We start from the raw sequence: 27,602 nt of genomic DNA on the forward strand, positions 1-27,602 counted from the left end.
ATGTAAATATGAAATAAATAGCCAAGCACTATCACAACGTGGGGAGGGAAGTGTATGTGAAATTAAGTAAAGGCAATCTGGGAGATACATTTATATTTACTGAAAGAATGCAGAACCTCATAATGAACCTCATGGTCTTTCATGGTCAACGAACCAGATATTCTGTAAACAAAAAGACATTTCAACATTATACATATTATTTAGCCTCCAGAAACGTAGGAGGCATCTGCGACTTTATATTCCACTGTAGGCTATGGTCAACGTCCAGTCAGTTCCATTAGAACAAAGACGATCAGTGCTAAAAATGCCTGACTTTGGTTTACATGCAATCATATAGGAATTTTCACGGAAGTGGTGTGTACCTTTAAGGTTTTTTTCTTAGCTTATTCTCAAACAGGTCAGCCATTTTTCTACGCGAATGTTGTCATAACCGACATGCTTCAAGTGTTTGTTCAAATTTTGTGGTGAATAACCAACAATTCTGAGGTTTGACTTTTGCTACTCTTAATGCTATTATAGATAATGCATGCTTGTTGTATGCTAATTTGCTACATATATTGAAAATATGAATTCGAATACTTTTCACTTGTTAAAGTTCAATTTAACGGAAATATGGCACAACTTTATTGCGCTCCTTTATGTGCCCTGCCTCCCTTCAGACATGTTTTGCTAGTTGGTTATTCGCGAATTTCTGTAACCTATTTTTTTATTTTTCGTTTTTATTTATTGGAACTGTATCTGCATTCGGTGATGGATAAAAAGAGTGCATTAGTCGAAAGTGTAGTTAGTTTGTATCTTTATATCTCCTCTGTAAAAGTAACAAGTTGTATTTCCGTTGTTCCGTTGTACTAAAACAATTTAGCCTATGCGTAGTGCATGTATAAGTCCAATAAACAGCAGTTAGAATAGCCTGGTTTAGGTCTCCATTATCACTGTACATTTGTTTTAGTTTATCAGAAAATCAGAACTATAAATTCCGTATTGCCATGTAACAAAGTCCTGTTTTATGCATTATAGCATACGTTCATTTAGCAGACGCGTTTAACCAAAGAATTGTTTTTAACAATAACAATGACATTATAGAGTGAAGATGAGTGAAGATGTATTTGAAGTTCCAGAAGGGAATGAGTACCGTTATTTGGTACAGGAAGAGGGAGAAGAGGAGATCCAATACTGCAGAAGGCACTATGTCAGCCCTTTCCTTGTAGTCTCACGAAGATGCATGTTCCTGATCATACTTGGTGTTGGCGGTCTGCTGACTTTGGCTGGCTACCTAGCTTATGTGGCCCAGACCCTACCCCAGGGCCTGGTAGAGGTGACTACAGAGTGCGGATGTGTGCGTGGACGCTGGAAGGATGAGGTGTACTCTTTTAAAGGCATCCCATATGCAGCACCACCAACTGGCAAAAGGCGCTGGCAACCGCCGGCTGATCTCAAAGAGGAGGGCCTGTGTTGGAGTGGGGTCAGAGATGCCACACGCTTCCGTAGTATGTGTGCACAGGTGAGGCCTCTTATCAAGACAGGTAAGGTGATGGGCCAAGAAGACTGCCTCCACTTGAGTGTGTGGACGCCCAGCCTCACGCCACCTGCCCCTCTGCCTGTCATGGTGTGGATTCACGGTGGATACCTGCACATGTTAAGTGGGCAGGAGAAAGGCTACTCTCCCACAGAGGAGCTGGCCGCCAGGACGCAAGCCGTTTATGTGAGTCTGAACTACAGACTCAATGCATTTGGCTTCATGGCCCTTAAGATGCTCAGAGATGGCTCCCCCTACAACACTTCAGGTTAGTCACTTGTCATGCCTCTCCACAACCATCCGAGTTGCAGACTGTAATCGAATAAACTCACACAAAAATTCTTATCACTGAGCTTCTTTGGAAGAGTCTACATCTAAGTGAAAGTGTCCTCTAGCCTTTTCATTCATGCTCCTATCTAATAAAGATCATTTCAGCCTGTACAGACTTGAAACAACTGTCAATCACTAAATAGTGAAATATCAAGACAATCTGACAGAAAATGTATATAGATCTGATAAGGGCTTCTTTTAGTCTTCCCAGACACTCTCTTTTTTATCAGCATCTCATGTTTCTGACAACGTCTTTGTGTGCTCTGACAGTGCTTTCTTCCTGGTGTTTCAGGGAACTACGGCTTCATGGATCAGATTGCAGCACTGAAGTGGGTTCAAAGAAACATTCATGTATTTGGAGGAGACCCAGGGAAAGTCACCATATTTGGCCAAAGCTCAGGTGAAAAAAATACAGATTTGTGACGTGTTTTTTGAGACAATATACAAACGGCAAAATAATACACTGAACAATTACACTGCATGCATGGCATTGAAAGTAATGTAAATCTGGTGTGTTTCTTGTGACTAATAATAATAATAATAATGACAAATCTCTTACCATCCTGGCTGTTCTGTTGTCATGGTGATAGGTGGTACATCTGTATGGGCTCTCATGGTGTCTCCTTTGGCGAAGGGACTCTTCCACCGTGCCATTGACATGAGTGGCTCATACGTGTTTAATGCCTCACTGGAGTCAGCAGAACAGGACAATCTGGAGTTCCTGAGGAGGACAGGATGCAAAGACGCAGGCTGTCTGAGAGGATTAGCAATAAGTGAGGTTCTCAAGGTATGGAGGTTCACAATTGAAAGATGACATAGAATGGATGGACAGAGTATTACACCTTGTTTTCTGATGTTAACATAGAAGGAATGTAACTTTGGTCTGTCAAAAACATGCTCAGATGCTATTTCATGCCATGCACCGAACTCTCCGTATTCAACAAAGCTATAGAAAACACGGTTTTCCATTATGTGTCTTGCTTTAAAGCAGCCCCTCACAAATATGTATCTGGTTAGAGTGACTTGGGAACTTAACATCTCAGAATCAGCCCCTTTTTCAAGATATGAAATGCTGTGGTCAAATAAGAATATTTGTCAGAGTTTGTCCAGAATAATCCCTCATCTGCTAAGCAGATCTCACTCAAAGTTCTAGGCACTTGTGGCAGCTTGCAATTAGTATCTCACATTTTCCACTAGGTGGTATGTTTATTTTTTTATCAAGTGTTCCAAAGTCTGAAGTATGTACACATGACATATTAGAAACACAATTGAAATAATATCAGTCAACATCTGAGCTAAGGGGTCAAATAGTCTGGCAGATGAGACTGATAAAAGCTGAAAAACGTTGGGGCCATGCACAGCCTGCAGAAAAATGTACTATTTTTTTTATAATATTAATGTATTATCTATTTATTACAACATGGTAGAGTAAATGGGATAATAGATAGATCATAGATAATGATGATGCACCTCATTATCAATGTGAGTTGAAGAAAATAGCCTCTTCTAACCTTTTCGTGTAGGCTATTCCATGGCAGGAGTACCCTTCTTGGGCAGCTGATGAGCTAGTAGATCTTCCAGTCAAAGGAAATTTCGTTGGTCCAGTGGCAGTTGTGGATGGTCATGTCATTACTGCCCCTCCCTTCAAGATTTGGGAGAGTGGCAGTGGCTTCAGTGATGTTCCATTTTTGGTTGGAACTACGGAGCAGGAGACAGATTTTTGGTATGTTTGCAGTAACTTCTTTCATTTACAGTTTACTGTCAGGCTTTTCTGAAAGATGCTGATAACACAGTTGTCTCATCCAACACAGTCCTGCCTATCAGAACATGAGTGTGTGGACTTGGGGAGATTACAGGTGGCATGTGACTCGTAAGTGCTCTACTGCCTACACTGTGCTGTGTACACTGATCTTCATTATACTGGGACCTTCCAGTTTTATGCACTCCTCATTGACATGAATGTTTGTAAGGTTAGTTTTCAAAGCTCAAATCAAAATTCATTCAGTACCCAAGAATCCATGCCTGTGTGTGTGTGTTTGTTTGTGCTGATGTTTCTATAGAGAAACTGAGCCCATTTGGAGCCAATGTCACTGCCCAGGCCCTGGATCTGTACCCCAGCTCTGCCCCCTGCCCCACCTCACACCGCTGTCCTGAGAGGCTCTACAACACCATGGTGTCAGACATGAGGGTCACCTGTCCTAATAATGACCTTGCCAAGAGAGCTGCAGGTAAGTGGAGCAGTCAGTGACCACAAAATGGATGCCAAATGATTGTTAAGATGTTGATTCAAATAGTGATTGACAGGAATTGATGTTACTAAGTTAAAATATATGCCATACATGCAAGGGCGTAGGTTTGGTCTGAGCTTTGGTGGGGACACTACCCACTAACCCCCCCCCCCCCCCCCCCCCGAAAAAACAAACAAACAAAAAAACACTCAACTCTTTCACCAGCCACTATAGATATATAAACTGATTAAAATGTGCTACTGTCCAACTACTATCCATGATTAAAATGTCCTACGGTTCAACTTGATCTAAGGGACTGTACGATATTTACGGGGGGGGGGGCCGGTCGTCAGGGGGGGGAGGGCCTAAGATAATTTTTTAAGCCTTAGGGGAAGGCCCAGGAGAAAATTTTTGGCCTGGGGGGAGGGCCGAGGAAAATTATTTTTTCCTGATCCATGATATTTTTTCCCCCTGATCAATGATCCGTTTTCGATATTTTAAAAGGTTTGTAGGCCAAAACATGATTCACGTCTCTTTGACAGAGTGGGCGAATCCAAAAAGTCGCAACCCTACCTGAATCTCCCACAACTCTCCTCGTAAGCTGGCAGGTCACCTGCGGTTATGGGTCATAAACCAAATATTTTAATGATATTCGGGTCATTGGCGGGCGGGTCAGTTAAAATTAATTAAATATATATTTTCTACAAATATATATCACGAGAAGGCTAGCATCAATACAGTAAAGCATCAATACAGTAAGTCAACAGTAAAGAAGCTGAAGACGCGAGTTAAAATAATAAAGACCCCTTCAGGAAAAGCGATAGGCCTATAGGCTATGGGAAATATTGGGAAACGTTCTTAAAGAAGATGACAGTAGTACAAGTTATGGTCTATGTAGGCCTACTTCTTGCGAAGCCATTTAAAAGTATGACAGCCGAAACGGGCAGCCTGCAGGAATAAATATTATGGCACAGACTACGCAGCCATATCTACGTATAGGTTCGCGCATGCATAAAAGTTACCTTAGTTCGTTGTGTTTGTGACTTTAAACAGTGGATGTGCTTTAGTAAAGCTTTGTGCTTCATTCAGCATTTTAAACCAGTTCTTACGCTAACGTTTTGACCAGCAATGTATCTCTCTTGCCTAGGCTACCTTGCCTCCCCATTTCTATTTTCGAAAGAAGTATGTCCATGGCCAAATCTTATCCTAGTGTTCTAATCCTTGGTGGTTGCGTGCGTGCTTGCGCTCTTATTCTCATTCTCTATCCTGCGCAAACATTATGTCCTGCATGCCTGCGTGTAGTTCTACTGCATAAAGTTTGGCAAATAAATTAGTTTGTTTTACAGAAATGGACTACTGCATGCAGGCTATAACCAAAAGCACACATTTTGTAAATAAGCGGGTCGGATCGCGGGTCGGGTATAATTTTGTCCTAATTAATATTCGCGGTCCGAGTTGCGGTCGGGTTGATTAAAATATCGGGCGACCGCGGGCCGCTTGTGACCAAACCCGCGCAACACTGGTTTGTAGCCCCGTGTGTGTGTATGTGTGCTTATGACATTTGCTGGCCGTTAACCTTGTAAACGTCATTTTTCGACCAGTTTTATTTGATTCACGTAGGGGGGAGGGCCTAGGAGACATTTTTTGAGCCGGGGGGAGGCCCCTGGAAAAAAACATTTGACCAGGGGGGAGGGCCAGGCAGAAAATGTTTAACCCGATCGTCTGGCGACCGGCCCTCCCCCCCGCTAAATATCGTACAGTCCCTAACTACACTGTGTAGCCTACATAATCTGATTTTAATCTGTAGGCTACAGATATGTAGGCTATATTTAACATTTATTTTCTATTTGGTCTGTTATGAAATCATGCCCATTTAAGCACAGCTCAGTTTTAAGAAACTTAAATACGTGCATGCTTAGCATTTTGTGAAAAGAAATCATTAAGGCTACATTGACAAACTCTTAACCGTGAGCTGCCTGTATATTCTCTGATTCTAATATTTACAGATATCTAGGCGATGTAAGCACAGCTCAGTTTTAAGAAATGCAGCCGAAAGACCATGTTGAATTTTGCTATAATTTATTTCAAAACCGGATTACTCTAGCTAACTATACACGGGAATGCATTACACCTTTGTGTTCGGTAAGGTCTGCTGTTTATTCTGATATATGGTTTGTCATGTGTTGCGTGAAGAGTGTGTAGGCCTACGATATTCCACCGAGACGAATGGATGTGGAGATGGGCGCAGAGAATAATTATTAAATCTCTTGAAGTTATTTTTCTCACGAACTGTTTATCACAGCAAACAGTGGCTAGCTAGCACCGTTTAAAAGCTGAGAAAAGGCTCTTTCATGTGACACATGTGTGATGAGTAGCCTACTTCTCGAGGAGTTCAACAGAGAAGAATGGGTGAATTTGGACGCACTTCATGCTTGTAGTGAAGTAAAACTGAAGCGCTGCATGCTGCGGCTGACTGGTAGTTATTATAGGTAACTTCAAATCAGCGCGATTTACCCTTATAGGCTACTGCACATTACAAGATCTGTACGAGATGATCGGCAGCACTGAAGTGAGAAATTATTTAACTCTTTGTGTAGCGCATGTGAGCGCTTTTCCCCCCATTTCAACCTAAATATTGGTGGGGACATTTCAGTCGTAATTTGACATTGGCGTGGACACGTCCTTCGGTCCCCACGCAAATCTACGCCCCTGCATACATGCCTAAAAAGATCAAGAACAGAACATGAGCATATCTCAGTTTATTAATCTATAATTCTTTGGCTTTACAGACGCACTGAAAAGTCCTGTGTATCGCTACCTGGTGACCTACACACCATCAAAACAAGCCAACATTTCCGGTGTTCCCTTCCACCCTCGCTTCTCTTTTCACCTGTTAGACAGTTTTGCATTTTTTGGAGGACTGAAAGATGCCCTTGGAGTCCTGGCTCCATCAGACATAGCCTTCCAAGAAATGGTTATTAAGTACTTCCTTCATTTTGCCAGAGAAGGTAAGCCAGGCATCATGGTAAAATATGTTAATTTAATTATTTGGGACAATCTAAGCATTATACTGTCATCATATAACCTTTTTTAATAATAAAAAGAAAAACACACACAGGCCTGAAGGAGATATTTATAGCATAGCAGTTATTTTAAACCCTCCCTATCTCAATACTTAGGGAAGATGCCCGAAGAGTGGACAAAGTATCCCTTAGGCATGGCTCTGCTGGACCGAAACTTCTCTGTGGCTCAGAATCCTTCTGCTGACCACTGCAAATTTTGGGAGCAGAATGGCTTCTATCCTTACGCCTGGATCAACTGATTGGATCCACATTTCTGAAGGACGGTCAATTTTTTTTTCACCACTGTAATATGCTGTGAGAAAGTCACTTAGGAAGTTATAATGAATGTGTTTGAGCACATTTTGGGGTATGGCAATTGTTTGTTTGCACTAGGAAGGAAATTGAGAAAGTATGTGTTGGAACATTAATATATAGAGAAAGATCATGAAGGGATTATTCGCACTGAGTATCTTTATGTCTGGGGTTATACATGTTCAAGGAACCCCCGATTGTGTCAGACTAAGTGTCAGTCAGATTTATGTGAAATTCTGAAATGTCTTGTAAATATGTTTATGGTGATGCCTTGTTTGCTATGCACTTTGTATACCAGCTGATGAAAGGGACTCACTCTCTTGGAGTAGAATGCAACCAAAGCGCCGAGCCTCCCGCTGTGCCACCACTCACCAACACTACAGTCTCCTCTCAGGGCTGCCCTCTTACTTATTCTGTATATTAAAGGTGAAATGAAGACAAGTAAAGTAGCTCTGGCCTCCCTTTCAGCAAGAAAGAGGGAGGATGAAAGGTTTCCACTGAAGAGTAGAGAGGCATGAAAGAGTTGACTTGGTATTAGCATTTAGTTGACTTTCAAATCAAAGTAGCTCCTATTTCTGTCTATTCTTCTTCTCAATGGTGAAGAGGTCAGAGCTGGCTTAGCTTAACTGACCGTTGAATAGCATTACCACTTTTATATCCTGCTCATTATTTTTCTACCATTCAGTGCTTTGTATTTTTATATCACTTTGTTGTGTTAAGCCACCATGGATTTGCCATCACTCACGTTTAATGCTTACTCAGGTTACCAACAAATACGTGAAATTCTGTGGAGAAGGATTTTAAACTTTATTGACACAAATTTTGTTAACTCTGTTTTGAGTGCTTACAATAAATATTTAAAATCTTTAAAGGGCAGTCTGGAATTGTCACTTTGTTTTTAATCTGGGGGGGTAAACACAGACAGGCAGGTCTGTCTGGAACATTTGGGAGAAATTTAAAATATAAACACTTTACTTCCTTCCCTGTGACAGTCAGGCAGAATCCAAAAGAAAAATATATATTAGATGAAAGCAAAGAATAAAAACATCTTTCATTTTGAAAGCAGAAATCATTTTACATGCATAAAATGATCAGAGGACTTTTTCGCCACATGGTTTGGTATTCTTCTATTAAAACCATTTTGTAAAATGTGTGTGTGCTTGCTTGATGCAGAAAATGTCAATAACTCGGAGGCTTGCACTAGTTAGTCATTCAGTCTGCATTACTCTTTCACTCGTCTTTAAAACCTTTTTGGGTTTGAGTGCGTACAGAAGAGGAGTTGCTCCAAGAAACAGAATTACAGTTGCATGAATAAAAATGCAAAGTGTTGTGGTCCAGGCAGAATGAGTGCGTTTGCAATGACAATGCAGATTATCTCCAGGACACGAGCTCTCCAGACTACGGTCACATGTCTTTCACCCCACTTATGTCCGCAGTGAGAGCGGACTCCCTCTGGACCAGCAGCACAATACCCGCCTTACTAAGAGGGAAGGGGGGGAAGACAAACACTAAGTACATTTTCAAAAAGAAAATAAGAGTCAGCACTAGCAGATTCTCCCCAGATCTTCTCCATTCAATGACAATCGCTCCAGCCATCCATCAGGAAGATGTCATATTGCATATAAACTACTGACCTCCTACCGATGTAGATCACTGTAAATCCATCATTGCAACTGATCACTTACCAAGATCACCCATGTACTATTTAATATTCAGGCATTTTAGTCAGTTGTATTACTAAAATGGCAAACTGACAAACAGAAAATACAGTGGAAAACCTATAAATTATGTTTAAAAAAACAAAAGTGGATTGCAGTTCCCTTTCCTAGTGAGGCATACTGTAGCACTGCTCTGTCCAACAACATGATACCGTTTTAAAATACACCAAAGAAACCCATGAGAACATGGCTCTGCTAAACAAAGGGCTTGGATATACCTTTCTTACAGAATACATAGAGAGAAAAAAAAAACAATGTTTGAAATAGAGACCAAAAATAAGAGACGTGGGGCATATAAGCCTTAGAGTATGCAGTCTGGAAAACGAGAAGTTCCCCACCTTACAGTGCTTCCTGCTGAAAAATAAAAGTCTCTGAGTGAGAAAAAAAAATACTGTCTGAATGTCTGTTAATGTCTACAGAGGTCAGGACAGGCAGACTGGGGGAGTCGATATAGTCATCATCCCGTGCCTAGTACTCTTTAATGTCTCTTGCTCTTGCTCCCTCTGTCTGAATGAACACACGAGATCCGGCAGTCAGCATTGTGGGGCTTTCAGCAGAAGCTTTCCCTCTCCTTTCAGTAGGATCCGTAACGATCCTGTAATTAAAAAAAAAAAAAAAAAAACAAGTTTACTGCTTGAACACCAGGTGTGTGGCATTTCACAAGTGCATTACAGGTGTCAGCTTTAATAAAGAACCCTTACCAGAAGAAAACAGAATAATAACTTTAAAAGCAACTTCTATTTGACAAACTCACAAAGATCAACTATGGTCTCACCTGTATGGTGTTCATGACTCCATTGGCCAGAACAGCCATCTTTCCAGCAACTGTTTTCACACCCTGTTTAAACTGAGCGATGTCAGGTCCAGAAGGGAGCACACTGTCAAAGCCTGCTGCACCTGCTGACCACACACACACACACACATGTTAGTCCTGTGGGAATCATTGTGCTACATAGAAGGCTATGCGAAGCTCATGAATCTCAAAGTTTGTCACATGCTCACCGGGTGGGTGGCTACTCCCGTCCCCAAACAGCTCAGCCGAGCTGATGGATGTGCTCGCAGACATGCCCTCCAGCCGTGTCTTCACCTCATACTGAGAGACAGTTCACACATTAGGAAAATTAAACCAACTTCAACTCTCAGGAGGGCTGAGGTAGATTGTTTCTTAACGACAAATGTGTTGGACAAACCTCGGCATTGGCCTCCCGTCCAAAGAACATGTCAGAGGAGATGGCCTTGGCATTGGCGAACTTCTGCCGGGCCTCACTGGACTCTGCCACTGGGGCCGCTGCCTCAGGCTTTCGGCGACTGGGCAACCTGGGAACGAGGCAAAATGCTAGATATTAAGATCTCTCAAGCTTTCAAGTCACAAACTTTACTGTATTATGGTGCACGCCACAACAAGGTTTGCTCTCCCCCACACACAGATCACTAAATCTACCCTTGCCATACGAAGCAGAGGATCAAAGTGTGAATGAATATCTGTAATGTGAACATCATGGACAAACCTCTCTCCAATAGGTTGGATGCTAGATATGGTGACTTCACTCTCCTTGGGTTCCTCCTTCTCCAGAGCCCAGGAGGAGGTGAAGGATGAGGAGCCTGTATCAGAGTCCCAGCGTGAGGAGAATGCATCGCCCGCAGTGAACGGGTTGTCTTTGTATCTATAACAGGGCACAAAATAATGAATTACTCTAGCACAGCGGTTCCCAAACTTTTTTTCCCACGGACCACCTTCTACATCCTGACTCGGCTCGCAGACCCCCACCATCCGACACATAAAAAAGCAACACATTCTATTGACGTATTCTAGACATCATGTTTAACTAGCCTCCCTACAAGAAAACAAATAACAAAATCAAAATGTGCAACTGGGGGCTATTGCACAAAACTAGGATAAGGGATTAAGCCGGGATATCTTGGTTATCCTGGCTCAATTTATCTGTGATCCAGTTGCACAAAAGCGGGATAGGGGGCAGCAGGATATGTTATGGTATAAATCACCATGGCGATTTATTCTGTGGAGCTAGCCTGCTCCAGACCAGGCTAAGTTCCAGGATCTATTTAATCTCATCCCTTATCTCAGCAGCAAACCAATAGTTATTCCACTGCCCACTACACATTGTTATCACATATACCTAGACCCACTGTCATTATTTAAACGTTTGTGATCATTAATTAACTTTTACGTACTCGCCATTCCCGACCTGTCATGCGACAATGTGACGTCACGGAAGTGCCTAACCATTTCACGCGTGGTGGTCGCGGAACTAGTTGCAATATTCTCCTTAACAGAGGTGTTGCTGTTTGTTGCTGTTGTGAGAAGGCTATCTACCTACTTCACACCGTAGAAGAAGCAATGAAGCCGCTCTAGTTGGCATGGTGAATCAGTGAATCTGTGATCGATGGCGGGGTCTATTTGAGGGAGCCGTGAGCGCGCACTTATCCAGGATAGGTTTCACCTGGCTTGATGAATCCGTGTCTGCTCATCCTGGCTTGCTCGTTGTGCAACCAATTAAGCCCGTACGCTCTTGTTTTGGATTCATTGAGCGCAGCTCAGTAACTTATCCCGGATGTCTTAATTCTGCTTTTGTGCAACAGGCCCCTGAGGGGTATTTCACAAAGGCAGAATTAAGACATCCAAGATAAGTGATAAAGCGAGGTTTGACATAGCGTTGTCTGGTCATCCTAGCTCAACTCGTTTCACTAATGCCAATCCAGGATGAGTAGGAGCGACTATGTCAAGCCAGGTGTAAGTAATTCAGGATGTGTGCGCGTTCTCGTTTCTGCTCCAAAGTGCCCACGGTTGGAATAAAAAAAGACGCGGAAAATAGCGTCATTCACACAAAGTGAACAATGGCTTTTGACATAGACTAACAATTAAGTAAAGTTGTCCTTTTTGGAATAGGGAATCATGGCTATTTCTGTAAAACAGCAGGAGTAGGCGTGGTAGACCAACTGAATGCAAATTTACGTATGCACCCACGTGTGAGTGCTTCCTTGTCTTGGAACGCAACGTCAATAAGAAAGCGCTTGCCACCTCAAATATGCACATAGTATGATATACCAATATTAATATTGTAGTTGAAAATACCTTCGAAAACTTGCCCCTCCACTCCCAATCAACTACAGTAGGCCCTAGGCTATTCATCAAACGTCTATCAATAAAATAAGCAAACAATGAGTACCTATAACCTATGTTAATAATTATAAGGCTATCACAATTAAAATAATAACCATATGGTAGTATGCAGACAATCTGTTTTGTTTTGCGAGCAAATACATTTAGCAAATAGTTTATAAATGGAATAAAGCTCCTTAAAAACTAGCATGGAGGTCTGATGTGAATGACAGCTAGCAGAACCAATAAGACGACATAATTACCATTAGAATTAACTTAGCTTGGCTGTTAGCCTGGTCGGGACCAGGCTAGGTGCAGAGAATAAATCCCCATGGTAACTTATGTGCCATCTCTTTTGTGAAACCAAGTCAAGGCTAAATTCATCCAGGATAACCTAAAAATCCCAGCTTAATCCCTTATCTAGGTTTTGTGAAATACCCCTCAGGTCTATGAGCGCTCACAATAATAAAACAGTGTGGAGAACATTAGACTGGTTAGATAGCATGCAAACCACGCACTGTGGCTTTGGGCAGTCTGTCTCTCCAATCCAGGTGAAGCCTAGGCCTAGATATGCATCATCATACTTTCTTTTTTTCTGTGTCTTTTCTTTTATCCCCCTGCGCTCCACTGCCTTAATCATTCTGCCCCATCCCATCGTTACCCGTTTCCTGCTGTTTCTCTCGCTTCTCCTCTTCAATTGCTTTAATTAGGCCTTTTGGACAGTGTCCCTGTTTTTAGCCAGTTTTCCATGTTTGCGTAGCCTTTTACCTAGCCTTTACTGTCACAGAACTATATCACGCCATTTATTCTGGCTGCCCGAAGGAAATCATGTGCATTGTGGGTAACTTATTTTTTAACGAAAACATAACCTACTATAGAGTTTACAAATTATTTCCTATAATTATATGTTTCCATATAGGGCTGCACGATATATCTAAAATCTATCGTTATCGCGATATCAACACTTGCGATGGACATACCGCAAAGATTACTTAATTTTCGATAAATTCGATACATTTTCTGTGCCGTGCGCATTCCATACAGTCTATGCAGTGGCGTAACAAATCAATGGTGTGCCCAGGTGCGAGAGCGCTACGCGGGCCCCATTCCGACGAACTTTGGCCCAGGATGAATTAGCTCTGATACATGCAATACACATTAAGGGTGACTTCAATTGTTTATTAAAAGGGCCTGAGGCACCGAAGTAGTTTAGTAGTTACAGATTACAATTTCAAATAAAAAACACACGACTACATATCCATTACATGTGAAAACATTAAAAAATAATTTTATTAACAGCCTGCAGGCCAGGGTAAGCTAATATTACTGCATTAACATCAACTCGCATAGAATTATGGGAACACTCAATGCGCCTCTTCAACCCTCTGCTGAAACTGCAAGATTGCTTGCTTATAAACTCGCACTGCGCAGAAACAAAACTTAATGTAGCCTAACTTATTTAACCATCCAGAAACCAAATAAAATCATTAATATGCATACAATCCCCAATATGCGTGAATTAGGCCATTAGAAGAAGGCCATCTTACGAGCCTTTCGTTGTGCAAAATCGTCAACGATGTTCCCAATATTTTAATGCTCTGGCTCTCGTATTTTCAATGGACAGGATAGCTAACCTACGGAGCCGCTCCTGCCCCATGCTGCTCCTTAGGTAGGTCTTAATAAGTTTGAGTTTGGAAAAAGATCGCTTAGCTGTTGCCACAGTCACAGGCAATGTCAGAAACAACATGACTACACACTTCCCCGAATGTGGATGTTACACTGTCATAATCTACCACCAGCATTTTGGCAAGTTGAAAAATAGATGACTTCTGTGAAATCTCTGCTTTAAAGCAAGACCTGAATGAGAGGAGTTGTGTTGGGAATGTCGGTGCAATGTCCCTGCTATAATGGTCTGACAAACGTCTTGCCTTTTCAAGCAGTTCATCATCACCTGCGAGTTGAAGGGTCATAGGACGTAAAGACTCAAACACATGACAAGTTTCCCGCATACTTGCAAATCTTTGGGAGAGCTGACTGATTATGATGTCCAGAGTTGCATTAAATACCTGCACTTTGAAGTATCTCTCTGCATCGGTTAAGCGCTCATCTTCCGATAGAAGTGACGCTTCACTCTCCGTGCTCTAACATTCTAAAGTTCTAAAAAAAAAAAAAAAAAAAAGGAGGCAGGGCGGGGGTAGCGACGGGCCCCGGGAGGTCACGGGCCCAGGTGCGACTGCACTTGCTGCACCTACTATAGTTACGCCACTGAGTCTATGGTGTATTCACATTCTGAATGTCAACATATTTTACCAAACTGATGCGGTCATGCAGCCCAAGAAGCCCGTCCCCTACCAGTTTAGGTGTGTGGTGTTTTAGGTGTTAAAGCGGGAGCTAAGTCGTGATGGCTGAAAATAGTGAGTCGAGCGAGGTAGGCTACACTTGGGTGAAGAGGAATTAGTGACTAAAAGGAAAAGCACGTCTGTTATATGGGAATATTTTGGTTTTATGAAGGATGCCGTGTTAAACACAGCGCAAATGCGTCCTTCTCCACCGTGTTAAAATAAACAATTTCTTTCGTTATCGTTATATCAGAAGTTGTCTTTCACTGTCTGTAAGACTTGTATTTCATGATTTGCATTTAGCAAAAGCCCCAGACAGCAGCACAGAGGTAATCAGGATTCGTTATTTGTAAAAGTTGTTTAACCTACTTCTGGACTGTGCGATTGCAGCCCAATTACTTTCACTTTCCGCTGCCCTCGTAGTCGGCATGCCGGTAGCCTAATAACGTGGGATGCGCAGCGTACTGTATGAGGTTACAGACTGAGATGATTGCCGCGATATAGCTTAAGTAGGCCTAGCTTCTTTGCTAGGGCCATCGAAGGCTGGCAATGTGGAATATTCTGCTGGTTGGTGCACAAGTGTTCAGATTGGCTGTCCACCCGTCTTTTATGAGGATTAGGAGCAGATCTTCCACACAACTTCGATAGCCTAGTCAGTAGGTCTCTTAGCTGTCCACTTTCATCAGGCCATATAGGCTACATGATATTTTATATTATTTAAAAATTATACATTTATTTCTGTAATTATACATTTACCCCCCCCCCCCAACCCTACAGTGTATGTTTGCAGCAAGCAGAATGAAAAAAAAAAACATTAAATATACTGCTCAAAAAAATTAAGGGAACACTTCAATCATACACTGAATCACTCTGTCACTGTTTGGTTCTGAGCACAAGTAAAACTTTTGAGGCGAGTGTTTTATTTTGCAAGAACTGTCAGACATTCTGTGAATGTAGTTTGAGAATGGAGAAAAGGGTGGAAGGTTTCAAAATATGTGTGGAAAACCTTTATTGAGCAGTATATTTAAATATCGCAAATTATATCGTTATCGCAGTACTCAATAATGGTATCGCATATCGCATGTTTTCCTAATATCGTGCAGCCCTATTTCCATATCATTATAACCCGATTAAAAATGTTTTATTATTTATGAATTAATTAGATTATTAATTAATAAATATCTTTTAACACCTTTCCGACATTGCCCTTTTCATCTCACGTAACCCCTAGTGGCAGCTCGTGTACCACCGGTGGAACCACAGTTTGGGAATCCCTGCTCTAGCATATTAACTAATTGTGAATGCCATGTTGCTCTGAATATCTGTTGTGTTTATTAATACAAGTCAATACGTACTTGGGAGGTCCAGATGTGAACCCTGGCTCTTCGAACATGTCCAGCTTAGATCGTGGAGAGGACTTGGCTCCGACTGGGGTCTCCTGCTCAATCACCTGCATGTCCGACATCACAGAATGGGACACCGCGCTGGCCAACACAAAAAGGTTTTTTTAGTAATGCAGATTCTGATAGAAATCAGATGGTTTGGGCTCATTGTGGAAAGACCCGTCAGCTGTTACCTCCTTTGGCCGAAGCCCATGCCCAGTCTTTCAGCCTGCTCTTTCTTCTTTCCTTCCAGGTTTTGGATTTTCTTCTCCTCTATTTTCCTGTCAATCTCCAGCTCTTTGTACGCCAAGCGCATGGAGGCCACACTGCAGGGATGAACGTGGACGAGTCAGAACATTAATCAAAGTGCACATGGCTCATCAAATTATATATTAAAAACTTAATTGAGGTTAGACATGTCATTTTCATGGTTAAATTCCTTCATCTAAAATCACTGAAAAGGGAAACCGTTCCAGGTAAAGTGATTGAGTGCTGCCATTTTCTGTTGTAAAAAAGCGTAATTATCAAAGTCAAACTCAGAACAACTTGAAGTGGCGAGAAATACTGAAGGCTGGTAGTTTTATTTGCAATCTGGACTGCATCTGAAGATTGGTCCATGAGGCAACCCACATTTCACTTGTTCTCTACTATTTTTATATGGATCCCATAGGGACACATCCACAAGTTTTTGTGAACTTAATTTAGACCCTTCACCCATCTCTTTCTGCAATCTAGAGCCAGTAACCAAACTAGGTAATATTAGGCCACCATCCCGTTTTACTGGTCCAAAGACCCTTTGCATTGCTGAGACACCTAAACTGCTGGTGGTGCCTCCCTAGGTTTTAAGAAAGGACCTGCTATGTACTTAGCCTATAGCTATTTTAGTTTCATGTATGTTAACCTTTACTGAAAACAACAGGTTGAGTCATGGCCTCTACACGGTCCATGTCTTCTTCATGGTGTATTGATAAAGATGCTACATTCAACCAAGGTATCTTAAGGCCAATTTCCAACTATATCTGCATAGTTAGACATTACAAAGCTGGTCTAGATGACAATCAAATCAATAATGTAGCTCCCATATTTTGACAGAGCACCATTGGCTTAACCTGACTCTCGCCAGATGAATTTCATTCCGGCTAGCTCCACTCACATCCATCTGGGATCGCTTCCGTCGGGAGTGATTTCGGCACCAGATTTTATGGTACAGCCAATCAGGACGCAGAGCGGGAGTTTCATAGATATGACGTAGCGGAGAAGCGACTGGGAGACTGTTTTGATTCAGACAACAATGGCGGCTCGCATTGAGGAAGCAAGCGTCAACATTGATGCTGCTATTTCATCCGTGTTGTCCAATCTACCCAATATGTTTTCGTTAAAAGAACATCAGAGAACGGCTCTGAAGGCTTTTGTTGGTGGAAACGATAAAGATGATGGACAAGTGGCTTATCCAATCATATGCAAGGATTTTTGATAAGGCCCAGCCTTCTGAAACACCTCTCCAATGGAGCGATCCCAGATGGATGAGTTGAGCTAGGCGGAACGAAATTCATCTGGCGCAAGTCAGGTTACCATTGGCTAACATAGCCTTATTAAACAAAATAATTGTCTCATTACACTAACATTACAGGCCATGTTAAACACTGAAATAAATAATTTGCTTAGTACTTCTGTTAGCTAGCACTGTTCCCTATGTAAATTAACCTGTTTTACCAGCACTAAAGATGGAAAAACTCGCTCCATGCATTGGTCTGTGCTGGCACAATCCAGCACAATATGGTTGTGTGATCCGTTTGGCCTAGCAGCCAATTAAAACCAAATCTGCGATTAGAGGCATCCTGTAGAACAACCTTTTGTTGCTAATTGCAACAAAAGGTTGTTCTACAAAATGTAGTAGTGCATCATGTAAGCATATAAAACACCTGACGATGACTGCTTTACTTACATGGACTCGTCGGCCTGCTTCTTAGCCTCGGCCTGCTGCTCCTCTCGGAGCTTCTCCGCCACCTGGGCTTGTTTCTCCACCTCTGTGAAGCTCTTACTGCTCACCTTCTGGGCCCCCAGGCCCTTCCTGGTTCCAAGCTGGCAGAAAAAAAATATTATTGACCTTAGGAAATTATCATGAACAATTCATAAGCACAGACCGGTGTACATAAGCATTAGTCTGCAGTGAACGGCAAACACACTTACTCTTATAACTGATGAATGCAGATAAGGCTCACAAGCTATTCTGAAACTAATATGAAGTTAGTGTGACCTCTATTGGCCAAAAGACAGCACAGTGCCAGAGTGGCTTTATTCAGACAAGAAACATATAGTGGCCTACCCCTTTCTTTGTTGTTGTAGGCTTCTTCTTTCCAATGAGTGATGATTTCACATCTAGAAAATAAAATGCAATGCTTGTCAGTTTGCAACACTAAAACTCACTACACTTGAACTTAAGTGAACAGCGATTGCAGCAGACTCCTGTTAGGGGCTCAAAGGAGTGTTAAATGAGAAGTGAGAAGAGTGAGACAATTCATGAAAAGCATACAGAACCATTTTCATTTCATTTGATGACCTGCTTAACATAAGATTAAAGGGTTCCCACTCTTAAAGAGGCCCTATGCAACAATTTTAGCAAAAATGACCTTAATTATGCAGGTTGAGAGTCGTTCTGATGGTTCTACAACACTTTTTGGGTCGTTTGGTGGGTGCTTCGTCTGCCCCTAGTGCTTCTCCGTGGAAAAACCGAATATGCAACTTTCTGGTCTCGGACCGAAGAAATCCGGATGTGACTCGGCGGAAGGCCTCGAAAATGTAGTAAGATTGTAGTTTCTAAGAAGACTGCAAAACGGACTCCAACTTGGCTTTGTTGCTGCTGAAATTGTAAGTAGCCTACCCTTGGGTGAACTTCGTTTTTGTAATGTGGTTTGATAGTCTCTTGAACAATGTGTTTGCTCGACCGTTTTATTGTGAGCCCTGTATGTGTTTAGCTTGGTTTCTTGATGGCTAGCTCGCTAGCTAGTGGGGGTTTAGCGTAGCAGTCACTTGCTACCGAAGCTGCAGGGGGAGCTATGTCGTGAAAAATGCGAGCCAAAATCAGGTGAAAACCCAGAAACAGCGAAGGAATAACCAGACTTGCATAGGGTTTCTTTAAGTCAAAGGTGAAATTCTTTCCCTCACTTCCACAGCCTCAAAAGCTGAATTTCCATGCCCTTTAGTGTAGGAAAAAACAGTTTGCCTTTGTGCTGAGCAGAAAAATAACAGCCACAATATTAGGGGAAGCATGTGAATTAACTCAAGAAGGAAAAATACGGCATGGATATTATTTTTGATAAATGCCAACTTAATTTTTGAACATGCTAAAAACAAATTCCCTGATATTCCATGACTTCGCAAGAAAAATCCCCAGACATTCCTTTTTTTTTTAATTCCATGATATTCAAAAAATTCCATAACTCGTGGGAACCCTAATAAGAGTTTTTTTTTCTTGACTTTTGTTTGCAAAAGCCCTCTGTAATTATGTGCCTCACTAAACCAAGAGGAGGATATCATGCAGCTCTTCAAAATGCCTGGAGGGAAACTTTGTTGGAAATGTTCGCAATGCTGTGGATTGTGCTAAACCCCACAGCAGTGAGCACGTCACATAACTCCTCATGGCAGGATGTCAAAAACAAGTCAAACAGGTCACATCAAAGCTAATCACGTAAAGATGACAAACCATCTTCTGATCAATCACGTACATACACAACAGAACAGACACACAGCTGAGGCACAGCGCACAATGAACTTGATCTAAGCATGTTTGGAGATCCAGGTGTAGTTACAGGCCTGTAATTCAAAGTAATCGCCACACAATACGGTGTCTACAACAAAGGACGACAAATTGAACCTATATCGACATCAAGCATTTTGATTAGGCCTATATGCAAGGACGTGTTTTAGTACAGGCCAGGGAAGGACTGTGGGTTGGATCAAAGCAGGCAGGTAGCGCTCAGGTGAAGTGTCAGTCAAGAGCAGAGCCATGCCACTGACATCTGGTCAGCCAACGAGCTGCAATAACAGGCTCAGATATTTCAATCACCTTTGGACTGGTGTGGCTCTTCAGACGCCAAACGCATTGAGTCATCTACATGGCAAAACAAGACAACCAATCATGTGTGAGCTACACATGGGAATCTGTGTTAAGGATACTCAAAGTCAATTTAAGTGAGCTACACAAGGGAATGTGTGTGTTAAGGATACTCAAAGTCAATTTAAGGTGTCGAAATGATCTTGCATCAGTAAGTATTGAATGTGGAAGTAAGTGACCAGTTTGAAGACAATACAAGTGATTATATCACGTGAGCAAATCACATAAAGCCTAGAATTCTGCCATGATTATAAAAATTAGTCTACAATTCCTTATGGTCTTTCTGGAGACTGGGGTCATTCAACTGAGAACATTCTTCTTAGAATCACCAATCACCTGCATCTTACATTCTGAAAGTCAAAGTATTATTCATCAATCAGCTGTTTGAAATCCTTATTAACTTGTATCCTGCAGCTCTGAATGAAAGTGGGCAAGACTTCACACTTCGCTATACTGTATCTATACATAAGGAGTTTGCCATACATCTGCAGTTGGCATTCAAAGACGTCAAGAATTGATAATTCAGTGATTAGGCAATCTCTTGAAAGACTTTTCTTTTGTTCAAGTCATAACCTTCTAACCTTTTGATTTCTTGCTTTTTTCCCCCCCAACACATATACCAAAGCCTAGCAAATCACACCACTTACCAATGCTTGCTTTGGGATCAATGGCGAGACCTTCAATGCTTGGACCAACGTCTGGTTCTTTAAAAGAGAAGTGAAATCATCCTCACCACTGCACTGAATTTATATTTGGATGCTTCTCTATATTGTAATACATTATTCTGAGGTACTAGACGTACGGGTATTGGCTCTTTCTGGGTCTTTAGGGCCCTCTTGCTCCAGTACATGACTGACTGCTGTGTCTGCTCCATTCTGTTCTGACAAAGCAGGAGAAGCCATCTCCCATGAATTGGTAGGCTGCAACACACAAACACAAGCTTACAGATTGGCTTTACCTCAAAGAACACAAACCTAGGAATTACTATTATTAGTCATTGTTCTGAAGTGACCACTGGAGTGCTTATGAAAGTTTTTTTTTAGCATTGTGAACTGTAATACTAAACATTAAATTTCAGTAAGAGTACCTGAGAATGCTCTTCAAAGAAATCAGCCTCTTTCTTTTCAGGTGCTGGAGTCTGTGTGTTTGCTGATGCATCAATCCACAGCTACACAAAAATAAAACACAGGAATGGAATGTTACACATACACAGTGTTTCCCATACATTGACTAATGTGTGGCGGCCCACCACAATATCAACACTGACCACCACACAATGATTTTCCAGGTTGTACTAAATTGTGCTAAAATCTGGTTAGCATCATATCCACGATGTGCTAATTTGTTATAAACTGTTGCATTCAAGTTAATTCTGCAAACCAACCACCACAAATGTATATATACACATATATATATATATATATATACACACATACATACACACACAGATTATACAACCCCTTATCACTCAAAGAGCCGTTATCACGTAGCACAGACATGTGAAGTTTGTCCCTTGGCAACAACTCATAAGGTCAAAGTTTATCCAACCAAACAGCCCTGACATGGGGCATATCTAAATGGTTTAGTGGTGTGCAGAGGAATCATTTAAATCATTTAAATAACTGACAGTTATTTTGTTTATTAGTCAGAATTTGCGCTACCAACACTGTTTTTTTTTAGGGCTCTTTATCAAGAGCATAAGATTCAAGATTAAAGATTCAAAAAGCTTTATTGTCTTACATGCTGCCATGATAGACAATGTTCTTTAATTAAAGGCCATGCCTGTTCTGTCCTAATTATGCAGTGTTTCCCCTAGATTTTTTTCCAGCAGCGGTGCTGTTGACCCCCCCCCAAGAAAAGAGAAAAAATTAACTCCTTAAATGGTGACTTCTGGTGGATTTTGTGAAAGAAATTACAAAGCATGATTATTGCAGTACTTGAACAGGATTATTCATGTTTTTCTTTCACCTTTTTCATTTACATTATTAGTATTAGCCACTGTACAACTGTACACTGTAGGCCACTGTACAAACTATTACTATTTAGAATATACAGTGTGCTGTGCATAAGTTAAGACATTTATATATAATAACATTTATTTATTTACGATACATGATACATTAAAAAATGATTGATATTTTTTTTTTTATTAAGGCATTAAGACAAAAGGCAAAATATGTTTTTTGTTCCTCCCTTTAGTCAATTTCAGCATGGGTGTCTTAACTTTTGCACAGCACTGTATAAACTATATAAACTTCTTTCATGTCATTACACTGTATTGGTCGAATTGATGTCATTTTAATGCTGTGACGCTTGCTTGATTCTCACGGGTTTAAGCTAACTTAGTAGCGTTGTTGTGCATATGGTGCATAAGAATATGTGGATGAAATGAATTATGGTTTCCCATGTCATTTGGTAAAATAAATGGTCAAAAACTCGAAGAAAATCTATCTTGGATTATAGCAGATAAGTGTCTTGTATCATATCTATAATTTTGGTAAGCTCTACAGGAATTACAAACTATCTCAGATGTAAATGGTTGCGTATCCTATTACTCAAATTCAATTAAACCCACCAATAGGCTAGCTAGACCTTAGTTTCACAGCCTAGGTATGTTAGCAACACAGGGCTTGAAAGCATTGCCTGCATCACAAACAAAAACTAAACAATGCGTGGAATTTATCTGGGAATAGGCTACTGAAGGTAGGGGGCGAGCTATCTCGCTGGCGTGTTTAATTTGGTTCCTTGGTTAACATACTGTAGCCTACGTTTTTTTTGCAAAAAATTGCGTCTGCTAATAAACTTAAACATAAACACAAACAAGCGTGATCTCCTGTGGAATCCCTGACTGCGCCTTCAACGTTAGCCTACTATTATTTGTTGACATGAAACCTGAACGAACGGCAGCTGTTCCTGAAGTTCACTTGCGTCTATTTTTTTTTTTTAATTAGGCTTTTTTGCAGTGGCGCTTGAATTCCAGGAGCGGCGCGGTAACTGAATAGGGTTATCAATACTTGTGTTGTAGCCTATCTAGAATGGTTAATCGATTATTTGATTATCCGTGCACAAAACCTAGTATGATTGGGAACATACAACATTGCATGCAACCACTTTGCTTGGCCAGTCAATTCTAAATCGTGGATTTCCAGGCCGAGGAAAAACTGAGCAAGCAAAAAAGCCTGCATGTTAATACTACCACGTTACTATTTTAATTCAAGTACATTTGGTAGGAACATGCTGGGATCAAAACCTTACCTCACTCCCATATTTTGAAAGAGCAGCATTGGCCTGCTGACGAATCTTCTCCCGATACATCTGTGCAGCACGACTGTTGTACTTGGCATTGGTGTCATTAGTGGTGCATCCATGTTGGCGGAAAAATGCCATCTGTAGCCATGAACATTAACAGAATCAAAAGTGTTCTGAGTGACAAATGAGTGTGCAAACAGCAATGGCCCAGTACCTTACAAAAGTGCAAAGGGGTCAACACAGGAAGGAGACAAAGACTTGTGAACACTCACAGCATTGGCATTTCCTCCAACCTGCATACATCGCAGCTGAAACCAGTTCCAGTTGGAGTCCAGTTCAGTGGATCTGAAATTCACAATAGGCCTACTTTTGAGGAAACTGAGGTTTTGTCTTTGAAATTTTGACTTTTCCCCTTGCTTTTTTCATTCCAAGCAAACATTTAATTTCAATACTTCAATACCTTGAAATTAAATGAATAAATGCAAACCTTTAAACTTAAAGTAGATAGATATAAAGTTCAAAAATGGAAGCCGTACCTTATGAAGCTGAGATGGACCCCTAATGAGCGGTGGATCCCAGAGCAGTCAATGCAAAGAAAAACTCCATATGGAATACTTGCCCAACTTGGGTTTTTAGCAGCACAGTCAAAACAAGCCTAAGCACAATCACAAAAACAACACAGACAACTTAGACTCTAACAAAAGAGACCACTGCGCCGTGTCAACGTTGCACTAGCTAGCTTACATAACATCTCAGTCTGTGCAACTTAGCTAATAGTTAGCTGTAATGCAATATCATGATTTGTTTATGTAGCCAGCTAACATCTATACGTGACCACAAACCAGTGCGGAAAGCACAGTTAAGATATTCAATAGATTTGTGACATGCTGTTAGTTTATTCAGAACAGAGACAAAATAACCCAAGCAGCGATAAGAACCTTACATTTAATATTAAACAAGGCATTGTCATAGTGTCAAGGCTAACGTTAGCTAACGTTCCCACACAGGCACTAAGCATTTTATGTTTTGTGTTTACGGGTCAAGATAATTAGCTATATTTACATTCAACCCAAAGTGTCTGCTGTCCAGTATTAACTTTAAAATGTGTTCTTTAACACGGGAATGTAACATAACATCCATAGGCATACAGAGAACTTAACTAGCATTACTTTTTTATTTATTTATTTTTTTAGAAAGACATACAATGACATACAAACTTCACACCACTTGATTCATATGTGATTACTACTTTGTCTAAATCTTCTCCAAGTGACGATTAACGTTAATGTTACTGACACATGAACAAAAAAACATATGGTGGTTGATAATAGCAAAGATCCACTTCATCTAACGCTATGTACAAACGCTGGTAGCCTGCTATGGCTAATTTGGTAGCTGCTAACGTTAAAGTGGTAACATGTTATTCATATTATGGACGTTAATTTAAAACGTTGACATATTGTGACATTTTGATGAATGTGTTTTTAGGAAACATACATCACTGCCTAGCTAGGTTAAATTAGTGTTTCCATAACATTAGATCATTATTATGCCTAGCTTAAGTCAGCGAGGAAACGTTACCGATGGCTAACATTATGGGCTTATTTTACGGAAAGCATACGTGGCTGTAGCATAGCATTGGCACTGTCCCATGACATCGAAGAAGCTAACTTTGCTAGCTAGCAAGCTAGCTACCGCAAGTATCGTTATTTGCCCTAAAATCAACGTAAATCAGTTAGCCAAATGGCTATTCCTAAGCCAACATCCAAAGACCAAGGCCCGGTTACACAGTGTAGCTATCAGCTACCTACCGGCTTGTTAAACTACGTTCGCCCTATACAAATAATAAAACAATCAATTTCCAAGTCTATAGACGGACATTATATTAAACAGGAAACACACAACGTTGACATACAAACACAGTCTGATACCTTATTTGTTGCAACTGATCTCAGCCTTTTAAAAATGGTGAGAATTTCGGTCTTAATAGGCTCCGCCGCCATCTTGCCACCTCTCTCCTACAGGAAAGTGGACTACGGAAGCCTATGTACATCAATGTATTTGTCGTCTCTAGTTAATCATCATGGAATTTACGTCACCATGGAAATCCCATAGAACAGGGGTCCCCAACCGTTTATGTACCATGGACCGGTTTGATTCCTTTTTTTTTTTCACGGACCGGCGGAGGGGGTTCGGGGTTTCCATGTTCCATGTGTTGTGCATGCATTACTTGAAAAGAACTAGCTCCAGTTATGTATGAACAGTGAAGGTAACGATCTCTTAAACATGTGAAAAACGTGAACTTGAAGAAGTGAAAATTGAACAATATGAACTATGAATATTGAACAACTTGAAGCTACATAAGTGTGAACATGCAAATATGGGAACAAAACATGGGAACTAAACGTGCATTAGCCTACGAATATAATCAGTGGGAGCCAGGCTCATATAATCCAGGTTTGGGCCAAATCAGTGTTTTGTATTCTAAACGCATCTCCTGACTTCCAGAAGTTGCGAAAATCGGACCTGGGACAAATCTGTAAACCGGTGATAAAACAGAGTTGCTAGCAGAGCTGAAACCTCTATCAGGTGCAGATCTGGCCCACAGTCAGATACCGTATGTCCGCTACAGGCGGATCTAAAGGCTTTTATGGGATCCCGCCCAAAGGACATTGTTATCTGGGATAGCTGACATACAGTAGCCTATGTAAGTGACTTTGGTCAAGAAGTGTCTGCTAAATGTAATGTACATTTTGCAAGAACCATTTTCACGGTTGCCACAAAATCCAAGATACATAACATGGGTGTCCACCAAGTATGAAATTGTGGAGTGTCTGGATGGAACTGGCACACATATAAAATCAGGCCGTGGGGAAGAGGGCCCCCTTAAGACCATGCATCGCTCCGAGCTTGAACCTGTTCCCACCAGTCAAGATTCATCCAGCCCACCAGCACTGACTGCTCCACAGCCTCATGGGGGTATCGGGAGGGAGCTTTTCACTAGCTTTTTTGAGTAAGTTCTACTTGACAGTAAAGAACTTAAATAAGCAAGTTGAATCAACAAATGCTCCCAACTTGAAAATATATATTAATGCTAACTAATACATTGACTCTAACCAAAAACAAGTGTAAATAACAACTCAAAAATCCAAATAGATCAAACAATGTTTTTATTTTTAGCCAGTGTGAACACCCCTGACCTACAGTACCCTCCAGAATTATTGGCACCTCTGCAAACGCTGACTAAAAAGAAGAATATTAAATCATCTTTTGGAAATTGATCTTAATGCCTTAAGTTAAAAAATGAGGGAATATCCAACATATAAGAACACCAATTTTCTTTGTGAATGAATAATGTATCATAAATAAATAAATGTTCTTCCTTAAAATACAGGGGTCATAAGTATTGGCACCCCATGTCATGCAGGAGTCCGCATATGTAGGCCAGTGCAGATGGAAGATCCTTGATGTCCTTCCATAACAGTCTCTTCCAGGACGATGGCGATATTGGTGACAGTGTCCGGTGCTTTCATGGCGTGGTCGTCTTCAATGACGGTCAAGATTCCAATTTTCATGCCTCTAGTCCTCCTCAGCATCTGCATCCTTGGTGGAAAAGCACAGAACTACATCACTAAATTTGCAAAAACTAAATTAAATTAAATTAGTTCTCCGCACGTGTGCCTTTTAGCGACCATCTGGTGCAACCAGGCCAGGACAGAAAATGTAAAGAGAAGGAGAGGAACGCCGGTGCAGCTCAGATGTCTTCTTAATTCTTTTTTTACTTAAGGCGAGACACTACAGGTGAATAACATTTTTAACTAGCAGATATCACTATGAAACTTTCCCAGTTGTATTACTTATACTCATATTAATGTATTACTTACATTAATATGAGAAAAAAAAGTATTACAAGTTTTCTGTAATTTAGTGTTTACATATGCAAATTAGGCAGTATCTAATTAAATATGCGATAATTTGCATACATTTTAAAACACGTTGAGTTCATCATTAACTGGTGCACCTACTGCATTTCCGAGTTCCCTAATTATGAAGTGTTTGTGCTTCCTACTTTTGTGTGTCGCAAAGTTTTGTACATTGCCAATGCTATGGTCGCAGCCTACAAATGGACAAGTTATAGCTTCACCACGACGTAAATGTCCTCCAAGATGTTTAAAAAAGTCCACTGCACTGCAATCACATTGGAATGTACAGTATTGACAACTGAATGTAG

General features: G+C 41.0%; 2 protein-coding genes across 5 annotated transcripts; one reads left to right on the forward strand and one right to left on the reverse strand.

Annotated features, from left to right (window-relative positions):
- The first annotated feature begins 403 nt into the window (after positions 1-403).
- On the forward strand, positions 404-8,271 carry LOC143126000 (para-nitrobenzyl esterase). The gene is made up of 9 exons (XM_076287899.1): positions 404-486; positions 1,084-1,784; positions 2,139-2,246; positions 2,437-2,633; positions 3,370-3,569; positions 3,658-3,716; positions 3,907-4,074; positions 6,864-7,082; positions 7,254-8,271. The coding sequence occupies exons 2-9, from the start codon at positions 1,091-1,093 to the stop codon at positions 7,394-7,396; spliced, it is 1,788 nt and encodes a 595-aa protein (XP_076144014.1). The 5' UTR covers positions 404-486; positions 1,084-1,090; the 3' UTR covers positions 7,397-8,271.
- arfgap2 (ADP-ribosylation factor GTPase activating protein 2) lies at positions 8,232-25,390 on the reverse strand. Of its 4 annotated transcripts, none has more exons than XM_076287901.1 (17): positions 25,303-25,390; positions 23,908-24,026; positions 23,644-23,716; positions 23,378-23,509; positions 21,210-21,290; positions 20,925-21,042; positions 20,770-20,826; positions 20,075-20,119; positions 18,335-18,387; positions 17,954-18,090; positions 16,203-16,334; positions 15,982-16,110; positions 10,675-10,830; positions 10,357-10,483; positions 10,169-10,259; positions 9,942-10,063; positions 8,232-9,761 (listed from the first exon to the last, which is right to left on the reverse strand). In XM_076287901.1, exons 1-17 carry the CDS (start codon positions 25,372-25,374, stop codon positions 9,741-9,743), a joined length of 1,665 nt encoding a protein of 554 aa, XP_076144016.1. In that variant the 5' UTR covers positions 25,375-25,390; the 3' UTR covers positions 8,232-9,740. The 4 variants fall into 4 exon arrangements, with proteins under 4 accessions (XP_076144016.1, XP_076144015.1, XP_076144018.1 ...); XM_076287900.1 differs by having other exon boundaries at positions 9,942-10,066; XM_076287903.1 differs by lacking the exon at positions 20,075-20,119.
- Positions 25,391-27,602: the final 2,212 nt, after the last annotated feature.

The sequence above is a fragment of the Alosa pseudoharengus genome, unplaced genomic scaffold, assembly GCF_046254945.1.
Source record: "Alosa pseudoharengus isolate Yale_2024_CS ecotype anadromous, Long Island Sound unplaced genomic scaffold, YU_APseudo_1.1 YU_APseudo_1.1_scf_16, whole genome shotgun sequence".
Classification (NCBI taxonomy): Eukaryota; Metazoa; Chordata; class Actinopteri; order Clupeiformes; family Clupeidae; genus Alosa; species Alosa pseudoharengus.

Bases quoted from the DNA above. Each gene is read 5' to 3' on its own strand.
- LOC143126000 (XM_076287899.1), top strand. From the start codon at position 1,091: ATGAGTGAAGATGTATTTGAAGTTCCAGAAGGGAATGAGTACCGTTAT. The intron at 3,570-3,657 runs GTATGTTTGCAG...CATCCAACACAG, and splicing joins GAGCAGGAGACAGATTTTTG to TCCTGCCTATCAGAACATGA. The intron at 7,083-7,253 runs GTAAGCCAGGCA...CTCAATACTTAG, and splicing joins CCTTCATTTTGCCAGAGAAG to GGAAGATGCCCGAAGAGTGG.
- arfgap2 (XM_076287900.1), bottom strand. From the start codon at position 25,374: ATGGCGGCGGAGCCTATTAAGACCGAAATTCTCACCATTTTTAAAAGG. The intron at 23,717-23,907 runs GTACGGCTTCCA...TGTGAATTTCAG, and splicing joins GTCCATCTCAGCTTCATAAG to ATCCACTGAACTGGACTCCA. The intron at 18,388-20,074 runs GTGATTGAAATA...TTTATTTTCTAG, and splicing joins AGAGCCACACCAGTCCAAAG to ATGTGAAATCATCACTCATT.